The sequence below is a fragment of the Babylonia areolata genome, chromosome 1 (genome assembly GCF_041734735.1).
Source record: "Babylonia areolata isolate BAREFJ2019XMU chromosome 1, ASM4173473v1, whole genome shotgun sequence".
In the NCBI taxonomy this organism is placed as follows: domain Eukaryota; kingdom Metazoa; phylum Mollusca; class Gastropoda; order Neogastropoda; family Buccinidae; genus Babylonia; species Babylonia areolata.
This window is the reverse complement of record NC_134876.1, coordinates 82698674-82713673: the sequence shown is the minus strand read 5'-3', so window position 1 is coordinate 82713673 and position 15000 is coordinate 82698674. Positions and strand designations below refer to the sequence as shown.

Genomic DNA, 15000 nt, shown 5'->3' with positions numbered 1-15000 from the left:
GCCTTTCAGAAATGGACCAGATAGATAGATAGATTGATTGATGTATATATATGTGGAGAGAGAGAGAGAGAGAGAGAGAGAGAGAGAGAGAGGAGTACAGAAGTGAATAACAACACAACAAATAACAATAGCATTATGTCTTTATTGTCCAGTTTAAAACCAGAAGAAAAAAATCAGAGGGTCAGTAACAAACAGAGACGTGACAAGATTAGAACACAAGCAAACGGAGCAAGGACATCGAATATCACTCAATGTGAAAAGACTTTTAAAACATCAAATAAAAAAAGAACCCAAGACACGAATCACTACATACAAGCCACCATCCTCTGACTCACTTTCTCCTGCCTCTTTGTACATTTCCCTTCCTCCTTCTCTTCTTCCCCCTCCTCTTCTTCCTTCTCCTCTTCTTCCTCTTTCTTCGCTTCCTCCTTCTTATCATTTTCTTCGTCCTCCTGCACCACACAGGGTGTCCTACGTGGAGTTCCTGAAGCCGTTTGCCAGCCGTAAACAGACGTGGCGCCATGGCAACAACATGCTGTCCCTGCTGCAGCATCCGCAGCCAGAACTGCCCATCACCGACATCGTGGAGCCGCCGCAGAAGGGTCTGCATGGCATTACTGCCAAGCTGCGCCAGAAGGTGACTGCTTTTTTTTTTTTTCATTGAATGAGAAAGAAAAGAAGAAGAAAAGAAACCGTGTGTGTGTGTGTGTGTGTGTGTGTGTGTGTGTGTGTGTGTGTGTGTGTGTGTGTGTGTGTGTGTGTGTGTGTGTGTGTGTGTGTCCCCGCAGTTATTTCTATTGTACATTCACATGGAATCGTTCATGAACCATGATGGCTTTGCCTTTTGTTTCCATTATAAAAAAAAAAGGATGACTTCTTTCTAACGTCGTGTGTGTGTGGTGTCTGTCATCGGCAAAACTGTTCCTGTTTTTGTTGTTGTTGTTGTCGTCGTGAGATATTGAACAGGAAAAAAATGCTTTAAACTTGATTATTATCATTTTTCGCATCCACGTTTTTCTTTTACTTTTCAGTTTCAGTGCAGACTTGACAATGTCAGAACAGATGAATTAAATTGATACACAAATAACAAAGGAATCAATCACGACAAAACAATGGAGGAAAAGAAATAGAGCAATTAAAAGTGTATAACACTTTAAAAAAATATAAACTACGGGCTTGTTATTTTTAACATATACATATTTGCACCATGGCTTTGTGATGGCCTTGGTAGTCGGATGAATAATTACAAACCCACATACATATTTTTTCTGTCTTTGGTATGAGGTTGTCAGATGATCTTGATTGTGGACTGTTGCTTCCTTGTCTATAAGCCGTTGTCTGTTTGGAGGAGGAGGAAAACATTTGTTTAATGTCCTGCCACACATGCTGATGATTGTAGACATTTTGCTAAAGCATAAATTTTCACTTTTGAATGTTATCGTATATCGTAATAAACATCGTGTTCTTTGTTTGCGTGTCTGCTTGTATGTCCCTCCAGTTGCTTGCACGTCCTGCCAGTTGCTTGTATGTCCCTCCAGTGAATATTGCTTGTATGTCCTACCAGTTAGACTTTCATTTAAACCTTATATGTTGTATGCCAACTTTTACTGTTTCGCTTACAATCTGTATGTATCACAAACATCGTCACACTTGATTTCTCTACTGAGATAAAAAGTTAATCTGAATGATTTTTGGATATGTTTTTACATCAATATATATATATTGTGTATATATATATATATATACCTACATCTGAACCCCTGTGTGTGTGTGACAGGTGGCTGGGGACTGGAAGAACATACGACGAGCGTTCCGGAAGCTGGATGTGAGCGGCACGGGTTACCTGTCCCTGCCGGAGTTCCGGTCCGTGCTGAAGCTGGCCAACGTGTTGTTGGACGAGGACGAGGTGTACCACGTGATGACCGAGTTTGACCGGGACCTGTCCGGGAAGATCCACTACGAGAAGTTCATCGAGGAGACCTTCAAACCCGAGAGTCGCCGCAGCGTCCGTTCCATCAGCACTGCTGCCTCGGAGCAGAAAGTGTGATGAGAGACCAACAGAGAGAGAGAGAGAGATTGTAGGAAGTGGGTCGAGTTGGTTTGTGGCGGGCGTGTGTGTGTGTGTGTGTGTGTGTGTGTGTGTGTGTGTGTGTGTGTGTGTTGGGGGTGGGGGGGTCCTGGAAGATGTTTGTTGTAATAATGTTGGTTTTGTTTTTTATGTGTGACTAGTGTTATTTGTTGTTCCTGCCACTGCGGGTGTGTGTGTGTGTGTGTGTGCGCGCGCGCGCGCGCGCGTGTGTGTGTGTGTGTGTAGTTTGTTGAATAAGTGTTTTGTGTGACTAGTTATCATTTGTTGTTCGTGTTGTCAGTTGAAGTTGTGAGCTGGAAAAACAACAACAATAATTGATTCTCGTGTGTTGTATTTTGTTTGTTGTTTTAACGAGTGTCTGTTTTCTTGTTGTTGGGAGATTTTGAACAGGGAAAAATGTGATGCTTGTGAGTTGTTACCTTTTTTTATTATTGTCGCTGTTTTGGCTGTGAGTCATTGTTTCATTGTCCATAAGTCGTTCTGTGCCTGCATGTCTCTCCAGCTGCCCACTGAACTAGACTTTCATTTTGATTTTGATGACCGTTAACCGAAGTGTGGATCATGCATGCTTGATTGCTGGTGATGTCACTCCTTAGTTCTGAACGAGAAGAGATTTGACAGAAACATAGCATGGAAAATACATTGTGTGTATCGGTAAATCAATATCATATGAGTTACGTTGGACACAAGGTCCGAAATCAGGGATGTTAGTCTTTTGATTAAACAACTCGGCCTTCTCTGCCACAGGATTGAAATTGTTTTGGTCGATTTGTGCTTTTTTTTTTTTTAGCGTTTGAGCTTGCGTGTGTCTTGTAGTTTCTTTCCTAACCACCGTTAGTTGATGTAAAATGCTCAAGATGAATACAAAGTATTATTCCCTTGTCCCTAGTATCCCCATGGTATGCAGCCCATTGCTTCTTTTAAAACAAAGTTTCTTCCTGTCGACTGGCGATAAATGAAGTACGCACACGACGGTGGGTCTAATAGAATTAGATCCCCTGCTGTTGCTTTTATTCATAGTTTCATGAAAAAAGCTGTTTACTGACCTGTAAACTATAAGATTGACGTTGGAGCTAAATTTCCATTCTTTTCAATTTTTAATATTTTCTACGTAATGATCCTTCCATTTGTTTAATATATTTTACTGTTTATCTAAAACTGTTCTCACTCATTCTTGTAAATCAGTCAGCTCCAAAAAGCATATGCGAAGGAAGGATCTAACCCTTGGAATTTAGTGATACAATATCATTTTTTTAAAGTTCTGGTCCTTATCTCTTTACCACCATGGACACATGCATGTTGGCTCGCACTCATGAACTTCGTACAAGACCGTTACTACTACTTTGATCCATATTCGAAAATGGCTTTCCATTGCTTTATATATTTACATTAAAAATGTTATGCTACATAAGCAGTATTAACACGTCTGATTTAATACTGTACATTGTAACCCAGTCTCATCCAAAAAAGCAGTGCTAGTACTGGTGATTGTCTATCATGTCCAGACGTATTTTATGGAATTTTTGTGTATCTAAGTAGTTGTTGTTGTTGAAAGAGTGCCTGTGTGACGGCAGTTGGCTGTCGCGGTATTGTTTGCATTATCGCCAGAGGTATTTTGAAAATTTGATAATGAAACTGAATGTAAAACATTCATATTTATGAATTATTTCATACACTGTTTTTACATACATTTGTATTTTAATACGATGTTACAGTATTGGGTTACATCATGTTATATTTTTGTATTGGCTGTTGTCGTTTTCGACATTTGTATATGGAGTGTATTCTAACACAGTTGAACTGTTAGGTAGCCTGTTGTTAGTTCTTGGTTTATATTTCATTGTGATTGCTTTGAGTACTTGCAGAATATTATGCACATGTAGTGGAAGTGTAATGTTTTGTTAATGGTCGTTTGCTTTGAACAGTAGACAAAAGTACAGTGCTAGGGCTTTGTGTCATTTTCTTGGTTGTTAACATCGGCACACATGTTGTACAATCTTATATGACATGCATTTTTATGGATTTGTTGTTGTAGGCAAAAGTTGTTGTTTTCTTGCACCATTTCCCAGTATTATGGTGAAGAAGTTTTCTTAGTTTCTAGACAGCTGTGATCATCCGTGTAAAAAGAACCTTCCATGTGCGTTCTTACCGTTTTATTCCTTAGTGTGTATATACAATACGCGTTGTTAAAGTTATTATATTGCAGTAGTTAATGTTTGTGGTTGCTTTGTCATTGGTACTTCAGTGTTATGTTTTGATTGCTCAAGGAAATATCTCAATATTTTGTTTGCTGTTAGTAGGTTCAGTTCACCTTGTTGGCATTCTCTTCAAATTCGCATTTATCATTGGAGATGGTGTATTCAACTTTTGTTCTGCATTTGATCAAAACCAAGTCATCTTGGAAATAAAACACACACACACAAAAACACACACACACACACACACACACACAAACACACACAAACACACACACACACAAACACACACACACACACACACACACACACACACACACAGACACACACACACACAAACACACACACACACACACACACACACACACACACACACACACCAAACCCCCAACATCTGTAACACATTCGCTGGACCCCCATCATCTGTATGCCTCTGTCTCTTTCTCTGACCGCTATCTGTCTCTTCTTTATTTCTCCCTTCTTTTTGTCTCTCTCTCCCTTTCTGTCTCTGTCTTCCCTAATCATTATCTTTCGTCTTTGTCCTTTAGCTCGCAAGTCGCTGGTCTTCAATACCCCCTCAGACTGCTTTCATGGATATGTGAATAATTTTTGGCAAGGCACACACACACACACACACACACACACACACACACACACACACACACACACACACAGGAACCACTCGCACGTGTGTAAAAATATAGCGTGCATTTGCTTGTTTTTCCATTTAAACGAATGCCATTATATGTCCATGTACGTCAACATATAACAAGGCAGAGGATCGGTGTTTTTACTGACAGTATGAGTGCTCAGAAACATACACCGCTGATTATTTGAAAGCATTTTGAACTAGCGAAGTCCTTTCTATGTACAAGACGTCACGGCAGACAGTTAACATTGCATGACTGAATATTCATTTCATACTTTCTTTTTAGTTCAGCTTTGCCAGTGTCATGTTGATAACATGTAAAAGGATACTGGCTGGAAAAAAAAAATCGCATGACTGACCGATTTATTCATTTCACGAGGCCTCTAATTTGTCAGTTTTGGTGTTGACAATATGATTACGTCACACAGAAGAGGATACTGATTTGGGTTTTTCTTTAAATGGATTTCTGTGATAGCAGTACATGCGTGCTGTACCGTATGGGTGATAACCAATATAAGAACCTATTTTTTTGGGCCACTGTGTCATTAAACTTTTACCATGTGCTTTTTTGTTTGGTTTTGACTTTTGTTGTTCTTCTTTTGTTGTTTTTAGTTCTTTTTATTTTCTGTTTAAAAGTTTAACTGATTTTCATTTTTTTTTTCTTCCTTCCTTCCTTTCTTTTTTTAAAATTTCTTTATTTTCTCTTCTTTCTCTTTGAGAACTAAACAAGAGTGCGTTCTTCAGTACATGACCAAGCTTATTCCACGTTGATTTCGGTGTGCTCACATCTATTTTTTGAGATGTATTTAAAGAAAAAAAGACATTAATAAATGTTTTAAAGTGATAAGTGTTGCTACTGTATATAGTATCACCCACTGTTCGTGTCATGGGTTATCACCGTTCATTTATATATCTTTTTTTTACGTTTGTTTTTAATTCCTTATTGTTATTTTTTTCTGTCTACACTTGTTGTCTCATTGTTTTCTTTTTTTGTCATTGTAGTTTTGTTGCTGTTGATTCAGTTGTAAGACTGTAATATGTGTATATATAGGTATATACATATAGAATATATACCTGATTATAAACCACACACACACACACACACGGATATATATATATATATACTCTTTTTTCCGTCCAGTTGACTGAAACTTAATATCAGATCTGTCCTGCATGAAGTACAAGCTGTATGTAAGTGTTTGTAACCACACTGACCAAGAATCAGCATTAACTCTACATTATTCTGACAGCACGTGAATAAAGTTCCTTATCAATCAGGCGCGGCTTGTCTCTTCTTTACTGCTTTTCTGTATCTGTCTCTCTTCCGTTTTCTTGATGGTCTATTCATTCGTTACTTTCTTCATTCCATCCCTTTTCTATCCTTATTTCACCCCCTTCCTAGTTTCTCCTTTTCTTTTCCAGCTTTTCCTTCTCCCTTTCCTTTTTTGTCTTTCCTTCATTTTCCGCATCTTTGTGTCTCTGTTCCTTTTCTACGTCTTTCTCTTATCTTCTTTTCTTCACGTGGCAGTGTCACCGACATGGGTGTGATTCCCTATGTCATTGGTGCCGCCAGGAGAAGAACTACACAGTTCCCACACGCTTTTAGGAGTCACGTGACCAACACCATAAAGACACTCATTTAACACACAAAACAGCACATCCACAAATTACCTAACCGAGCAGCACTCGTGTTCAACTTTAATCCACTCTAACAGACGAGGCTTGCCTACCATTGCCTACCCGTTAATTTCTGTAGGACATTACCGTGTGGCAAACTCCTTGCTGACAAAGGGCCTTTACTGTTTGCCTCAGATGCTCCTCAAGCGTGTCTGTCGGAGGGATGTGAGAGAACTGCACGCGGACACCCATACGTACACCGGTGGGCATTGCTTCTGGCAAAAATCCACGGAAGCATAACCAAAGTGAGGGTCTGCAAAAAGACGAGGAAGTGTCACCACAAAGAAGACACAGATACGACACTTCAGTGAAACCGTTGACGGGCGCAATAGCCGAGTGGTTAAAGCGTTGGACTGTCAATCTGAGGGTCCCGGGTTCGAATCACGGTGACGGCATCTGGTGGGTGAAGGGTGGAGATTTTTACGATCTCCCAGGTCAACATATGTGCAGACTTGCTAGTGCCTGAACCCCCTTCGTGTGTATATGCAAGCAGAAGATCAAATACGCACGTTAAAGATCCTGTAATCCATGTCAGCGTTCGGTGGGTTATGGAAACAAGAACATACCCAGCATGCACACCCCCGAAAAAGAAGTATGGCTGCCTACATGGCGGGGTAAAAACGGTCATACACGTAAAAGCCCACTCGTGTGCATACGAGTGAACGTGGGAGTTACAGCCCACGAACGCAAAAGAAGAAGAAGAAGTGAAACCGTTGGCCATCACGAATTAATATAAGCAAAGCGGTCTTCAACTGTAGACCACCCTGGTACCATGAAGAATTGCATTTCATGCGTCGAGTCTGTGTACTCGCGAGAGACGCTGTTTTGTTGTTTCATTGAAAGCAGATCGGGACTGCGCCCGAATTCAGCACAGAAAAAAGAGAGTGGGAAGTCATTTCAGGTTTCAGCACTGTTGACCTCAGGGGTGCATGTACACAATTGGGTGAAAATACATTTCAGCAATTTTACACATGTATAAATGTAGATTCATCATCAGTGTAGTAAATATGAAAACGCAAAATGGAAAACTGTAGCCTACAGTACAAGATAACGCATTGCAGTACAGTACAAAACTACTGGTACACATTTGCAGGCAAAAAAAAAAAAGGGTTACATGAAAGATGCGTGAGCTGTTTTTCCACCGAACACCAGTTGTTTCCGAGGATCTGCCAACAGTATTTCTTGTCTAGCTGTGGAGGGTTCCTTGCTGTATACACTAAGAGTTCAGCAATTGTGCTTTGAAATTTCACAAAGTTTCTGGTCAGATGAAATGGATCACAAGGATAAACGTTTTCAGAAAATCAGAGTGACATACTCCAAGTGACATTTACAACGAAACGTTCACCATTTCAACGCCTCTGCTCCACACCTTTCACGTCTGATAGATTTTCTTTTTGCCTAGTGAAAATATGAGTGAAGAGGTATTTACTGCTGATACTTTTCCAATCTAGGCACACCCCCACATACACTTAAATGCGCGCACGCGCTTCGGCAACCGTTGCTGCGTTAAAAAAGCAATGTAGACGTAATAGAATACAGAAAAATAAGCTGTAACCCTTCTCCGTCTCTGATCATAGACCAGTCAAAATGAATACAAATAATATTTTAAAAATGAAAATCAACAGCAAGCCTTTTCTATCTCTGTTTGATCGTAGACATCGTAGACAGATAATTTTAAATTTTCTATGTCTGTACGTCTGCTCATCTGTCTGTAGGTAGGGTGGTTCGCTGCTATCTCTGGGCTGGTACAGTTTCGCAAATCTGCACTGACAGGGGACAGGTCATGGGAAGGATGTGGGACGTCCTCTTTCCTTCACTCAACACATACACAAACACGCACGCACAGAGAGTTCAGGCAAAAGAAGTGTGTGTGTGTGTGTGTGTGTGTGTGTGTGTGTGTGTGTGTGTGTGTGTGTGTGTGAGAGAGAGAGAGAGACAGACAGACAGACAGACAGACAGACAGACAGACAGACAGACAGAGAAAGACAGCAATTCAGATTCAGATAGTTAATGTGTTTCGGCCACAGGCATGCATACTCATATGGGAAAGGGGCGAAGGACGGGGGAAGAGGGAATGGGTTCATTTACGAACTCTGTGTGTGTGTGTGTGTGTGTGTGTGTGTGTGTGTGTGTGTGTGTGTGTGTGTGTGATATATATATATATACACACACACACACACACACACACAGATGGTGTGGCAAGATTTTGGGAAAACGATAGAGAGCGCGCAGAAGCGGAGTGGGATGAACAGGGTGGATGGCGAGGGGCGGGGGTGGGGAGGTCCGGAGGTAGGGAAGCATTGAGGGTAATGGGGGTGGACTGGGGGGGATGGGGAGGGGGGTTAGGCAGGAATAGATAGATCACCTCTATCAGTGAGCGTCCGCCCAAAACAACGAACACGGACTGAAATCCGGATCGGAATCCAGTTTAAAGCGGATCTTTAATCTTCTGCACGGCGACCATGAACTTTGATGTCGTCAGCTGCCACCTCTTTGACTCTCCAATCAAGCTGAAGAAGTTGTATAATTTCAACTGTTACAGTTATCGTTGATAGTCCACCGATTTTTTTGTTTGGTTCTGTTTCGGTTGTTTGTATGTTTGTATATAGTGAGTTTTGACCTACCTTGGAGAAGTGCCTCCCCCCTAAACCCCGCACACACACACTTTCTCGTTCGGTCCTGGTGAACTTGACTGAGTCTAAGCTTACACAAATCAAATCATGTTGTCTATATTCCAGTCGACCGCATTTCTAGGGCTGAAACGCCATCCGTTTAAAACCAGTCAGAGTGGAAACAAAACAATGCTGAAAGGTTAATTCAAATAACGTTAAAAAGACCTCGTCCAGCTCAGTTCACGAAAATTTAAAATCTGCTTACACTAGCTTCCATGAATAACAAGAGAGGCAAGGCCTTCAAGACTCACTTGTGATACACTTTAAAAAAAAATCTAATCTTTAAAATGTGTTCTGTATTTGTTATTATAAAGCTTCGGGTTAAAAGAAAAAGAAAAAAAAAAAAAAAAAAAAGTCCTAACGGCAGATTCGAACCCCGCATGTTCGGATGAGAAGAAACTGTCTTATTCATTACACTATCGTGACTCCTTAACTGACGTTCAAAAATATAATATCTAAACATGCTTTTTTAAAGGGCGATAAATTGATTGCGGTATTCGCAGTGAGAACGCTGTTCAAATCATATTATTCTGGTGTATCTTGGGCATTAAAAAAATCTTTAAGGACAATTAAAAATTCTTTTTAAGTCCGCGGTAAAGGAGACGTGGCTATCGCCGCAATCACACTGCAACATTTAGTCGTTTTCTCTGGATCTAGATAGATGTACAAGTTTAGTTACACCTGGTTGACACGGTCGATTCACTTTCTCTTTTATGTTCATTCTAGTTTTATAGTTTTAAAGTTGATATGAAAATTGAGTATTTTGTTAAACTAATAACATGTAGAGCCAAGTACAAGTACTTCTAAACGTTGTATGAAATGAAAAGGACTTCATTTTGAGAAAAGTCAAGACTGGAAATTTTTGCGTTTCATCAACTCAAGGGTATTAACTCTCATGGTTTATTATTTTAAACTGTGAATTCCGACTGATTCTATGGATATCTTTATGGCAGTTTGGGGCATAATCCAGTAAGTGATGAGGCGTTCACAAATCTTTTTCTGAATAAATATTTAATGGTCTCCTTCTCCATCTTTCCATCACATGTTATCGTGTATTGTCCATTGAATATAGGATTGAACGGGCAGGTCAACAACTTGAAACAAAATGGCGTCGTTCGCGTTCGCGAAGAATATAAGCACGCACTTTGAACATGTATAAATGTGTGTACGCAATTGATTTTTGCCCATGGTCTTCAGGGCTCAGCTAATAGATCTATAAAGTCCACTCGTCGTATTGATTTTAATATTTTCCGAAAAAGACCACATAGTGAAAGCTCTACACTGAGAGTAAAACACACACAAGCTTTTTATGTATTGAGTATAATTTCAAAATGTAATGTTTAAGATGAGAAAGATCAGTTTAAAGCAAATTAAGTCCCTTAGCATTAATTACAGATTAATTTCCCTTTTTTTTTACTATCTCCACCAAAACGTTTGCAAAATAAATATAACTTCCATGCTTAGCAAAAGAAGTTCCTGTTTGAACAAAAAATGATAACAATGACTGCTCTTGTTGTTGTGTCAGAATATCATATCAAAGTGCCAACTTTAGAGAATAAATAAAATAAATATAACAGTAAATGCAGTTTGCATCTAATCTGGCTTCTTTTTTTAATTTTTTTTGTGCCCATCCCAGAGATGCAATATTATTTTAAACAAGATGACCGGAAAGAACTGAATTTTTCCTATTTTTATGCCAAATTTGGTGTCAACTGACAAAGTATTTGCAGTGAAAATGTCAATGTAAAAGTTTACCATGGACACACAGACACACAGACACACACACAGACAACCGAACACCGGGTTAAAACATAGACTCACTTTGTTTACACAAGTGAGTCAAAAATTAATTTCATTTAGCGATGGAGTTTCAAAAGAACATGCATATCTCTTTCGTACTCTTTGTTTTTTTTTTTTTATAATTGTGTGTGTGTGTGTGTTTCACAGTACGTCTCAGCCACCCCTCTCTCTGTGTTAATGTGTGTCTGATCTCTAGTGTTCAGGACTAGGAGTTACAGATGATCATGACGGAATGGATACGAGAACTGTTATTCATTTCTTTACCCAACTGAATAATTGTAGCGTATCTGTGTGGTGTTTTCATTTGGGCATCAGTAACTTCATTTTACCTTGGCATTCTTCGCTGCCCAACAGTGTAACTTTATCGTTTTGCATGTTTGGTACGTTCGAGTTTCCATAACCCACCGAACGCGATTCTTTTAATGCGAATTTGATCTTCCTGCATGAGCATACACACGAAGTGGGTTCAAGCAATTGCACGTCTCCACATCTGCTCACCTGGGAGATCGGAAAAAAACTGTCTGGTCTCAACTCAACAGACATCGCGACAGGGACTCAAATCTAGGACCCTCAGATTGAAAGTCCAAAGTTTTAACCACTCGGATATTGCACCAGTCATATTTTCATTTGTGCATCGATAAATCCTCTGCACTTGAGTATTTGTCATAGTGACAGTTATTTTCATCCAATAATGAACGCGGAGACGAGAGTGTGCCTGACAGTGGATAAAAAACATTGTTACGGAAAGGAAGAGGACTTCAGCAAATTAAGTTCACGAAAGTCTACTAGTTTGTCCATAACCCTGAATTTAGTTTTTAACCTTTTCATCACAAAAATGTTCTTTTCAGTGTTGCACTGTACCGTATTGAATTGTACTGTATCATATTCTCTCGAATTGTATCCTTTCGCGTCGCGTTGTATTTTCTAATGGCGAAGGGTCGAAAAGGCAACAACGAAGCCATTCAGTTTCTGGTTTTCATGTCAACACGGTAAAAGCGACCAAACTTGTCTTGAACATGATATTGTCTCCCTTGCAAAAAAATGCCGTTGTACTTCCCGGAAAACAGACCATCTGAATAAAGCTCCAGGAAACAAACAAACGATTAGGCTTCAGGATGGTAATCGGACGGCTAATGGCTGGGGTGAGAGCATCAGCTAAGACCTTGAAACACACCCACTTTACATACACAGACTCTCAGGAAGAGAGAGCAAATGAGGTTTGCTGTGTGAGATACAATAATTTAAAACTGACCAATCGGAGGGCTACAAAAGCGGAAACACGCAGACAGAGTGCGAATCAAGTGCTTGAAACGTGTCACAAGGCATGGGGAAACCTGGGAAAAACTGAAATGTCGTTGAAACACAGCGGCAGTTCCCCTGATGCATCCCGACAGTGGCCCAGTTTCTTGGAGACAGATTAAAAACAGAAACAAATCAGAGACAAAACAATAATAAAGAGTTGTTCTGTTTTCCAGGCAGAACCAATGTGTTAAACTTAATCATAAGTTTGTATGCATGCGCAGGCGTTTGGTTTGCTTGCCCGGGTTTGAGGTTGTGAATTCCGAGTTTGCATTGATGTACATGACCGTGAATAACTACATTCACCGTTCATATATGTCCTCAGAATGGCCCCTGGTTGTCTTTGAAGCTCTAGATGTCCTCTTTTTTCAGAACTTTGACAGATCATCTGGAGGAAAGTTTCTGGAGCGACCTGTTGTCAACAGTTTTGATTGTCATTCTTATTAACTGTGTATAATGAGTTCAACAACAAAAGGCTCCTGTCCTGTATGCCTCAGTCTCTGTGTTGGTCTGTCTTCACGGCTCACTCTTTTGTGAGAACTTCTTTCGGGACAGCTGTCGGTATGATAATAGTAAGAACAGTAGTAGTGGTAGTCGTAATAGCAGTAGTAGTATTAGTAACATACAGTACATATATGGCGTAAACTCCCCATAATTATAATAACGATATAGTACTTGCATGGCGCAAACTCCTCATATAATGGGCTATAAGCGCCTCGCATGAAACAATACATATACACTTGTGCATTAAACCACACACCAGCACACGAGGACCCAGATGAGAAAAACAAAATATATATACACCAAGACAACACTACAAATTGCAGATGTTAATAATCACAAAAAATGCACAAAATAATCACTCAGAAAATGAAACAGGATGCTGTTTGTGACCTCTCTGTGACCTTTTACTTAAGCGCCCTCTCCTTCCTCCAGCCTCTTCCTACCTCTCCTCTGCCCCCCCCCCCTTTCCCCAAACTGCACACAAAGTTACATCATGGCTGGTCCTGTCTCTGATAAGATGCCAGCAACCCGTTTGATACATAGTTGCTCGATTCTTTTGGTAGAGATATTTTGTGTTAAAAAAGCAACTTGTTTTCATTTGATCTGATTCCATTATTTAAAGGATACAAAAGGTTACTCATTTATAAGAATGTAAATATGGTCTTTTAGTGCTGTTCAGCTTGTGTTCCGAGTTCTGTTCAACAGTTTCCAGAGCCTTGAAGCAGTCTGGTTGGCGGAGCATAAAGCGATACGGTTTGATCGTTGATTGCTTTCAAACAGCAGCTGCAACAACGCTGTTCTCGCCCTTCTCTTCTCAGTACACTGGAGAAAATGAGTGGTCGTTACCTCCAGAAAAATGGCGTGTGACCATTGATTACTTTGTCCTCAGACACCAACCCCATGACCAACCGAAAGCAGCACCCTGCGCTGACTCCTCATCTCTCAACGTACAACCCCCCCCCCCCCCCGAACAAAAAACAAAAACAAACTACCAAAAAACACACACGTGCAAAAAAAAGCTAAAAACAAACAAACAAACAAACAAACAAAAACCCCACAAAAAACCCCACACGTGCAAATCACACGTGCAAAAACAAACAAATAAACAACAACAACAACAAAAAAACAAACACACACATGCAAAACTCACACATGCAAAAAACAACAACACACACGTGCAAAACACACACATGCCCCCCCCCCCCCCCCCCCCCCCCCCAAAAAAAAACCCCCAACAAAAACAAAAACAAAAAAAACCAACAACCCAAAAAAATCCCCAACACGTGCAAAACGCGGAAGCTGAAAGAGTAGGAACTCACGATACGACGAACAAGTCTTCTTTGCATTCGCTGTCACACAGTCAACTCATGTTTGGTGACGAAGAGAGCTGTCTCTTTCAGGTCCTGCCGGCTGCCCCAGAGTTCGAACAGCACGTCTACAGACAACGATACGAACATTAGAAAGACAAATCAAACAAAATGAAACAACGTTGACAATGAAAACGACAACAGTACCAGGTGCAGTTGTAACAAGCTTTGGTGTTCACTTTGGGACAATGTCTAGAACAGATCGCTTCAGATAATTATGCCAGACATATACTTTCTCTAGAAGAGACGATCTGAATGCGCATCCACATATTATCAGGCCTTACTCTGGGTTTTTTTTTTGTGTGTGTGCGCTAACAACTATTTGTTAATAAAAGTATCATTATTAGAGAATTGCATACTAGCATTTGTCGATTTTATTTCTGTTCAACTGCTGGTCCCCTCATTTTTGGATCATGTGTGTGTTCATGCAAAATCCCAATGTTTCAGTTGTATGTATGTATGTACGTATGTATGTACGTATGTATATGTATGTATGTACGTATGTATGTATGTATGTATGTATGTATGTATGTATGTACGTGTGTTTGCGCGCGTTGGTGCGTGCATGCGTGAATGCTTGACACTCAAGGTCTTAAAAACGTTTGTCTCAAAAGTTAAAGGATAGCATTTGAACTATGCCTGAGTTTGCTTTAAAAAAAGGAGAAAGACAGGAAGGAGACGATTAGTGAATTTAAAAAAGAAAGCCAAGGCCACAGCTATACGAAATGTCACACAAACGCCTGAGAAC

General features: G+C 40.1%; 1 protein-coding gene and 1 long non-coding RNA gene across 4 annotated transcripts in view; one reads left to right on the top strand and one right to left on the bottom strand.

Annotated features, from left to right (window-relative positions):
- Positions 1 to 5499, top strand: part of LOC143288336 (EF-hand calcium-binding domain-containing protein 6-like) — a 63226-nt gene extending 57727 nt beyond the window's left edge. For both annotated transcript variants that reach the window (XM_076596712.1, XM_076596721.1), the window contains 2 exons: positions 466 to 637; positions 1778 to 5499. In XM_076596712.1, coding sequence (XP_076452827.1) covers positions 466 to 637; positions 1778 to 2047 — 442 coding nt within the window. In that variant the 3' untranslated portion in view covers positions 2048 to 5499. The remainder of the gene's footprint in view (positions 1 to 465; positions 638 to 1777) is intronic.
- A 1130-nt stretch (positions 5500 to 6629) lies between these two features.
- LOC143293838 (uncharacterized) overlaps positions 6630 to 15000 on the bottom strand; it is a 21577-nt gene continuing 13206 nt past the window's right edge. The window contains exons 2-3 of one of the 2 annotated variants that reach the window (XR_013056812.1): positions 14205 to 14320; positions 6630 to 6863 (exon numbers count right to left, since the gene is read on the bottom strand). This is a non-coding gene — a long non-coding RNA (uncharacterized LOC143293838). Of the gene's footprint in view, positions 6864 to 11761; positions 12488 to 14204; positions 14321 to 15000 lie in introns of those variants that run through there. The other variant, XR_013056813.1, reaches the window with a different exon arrangement.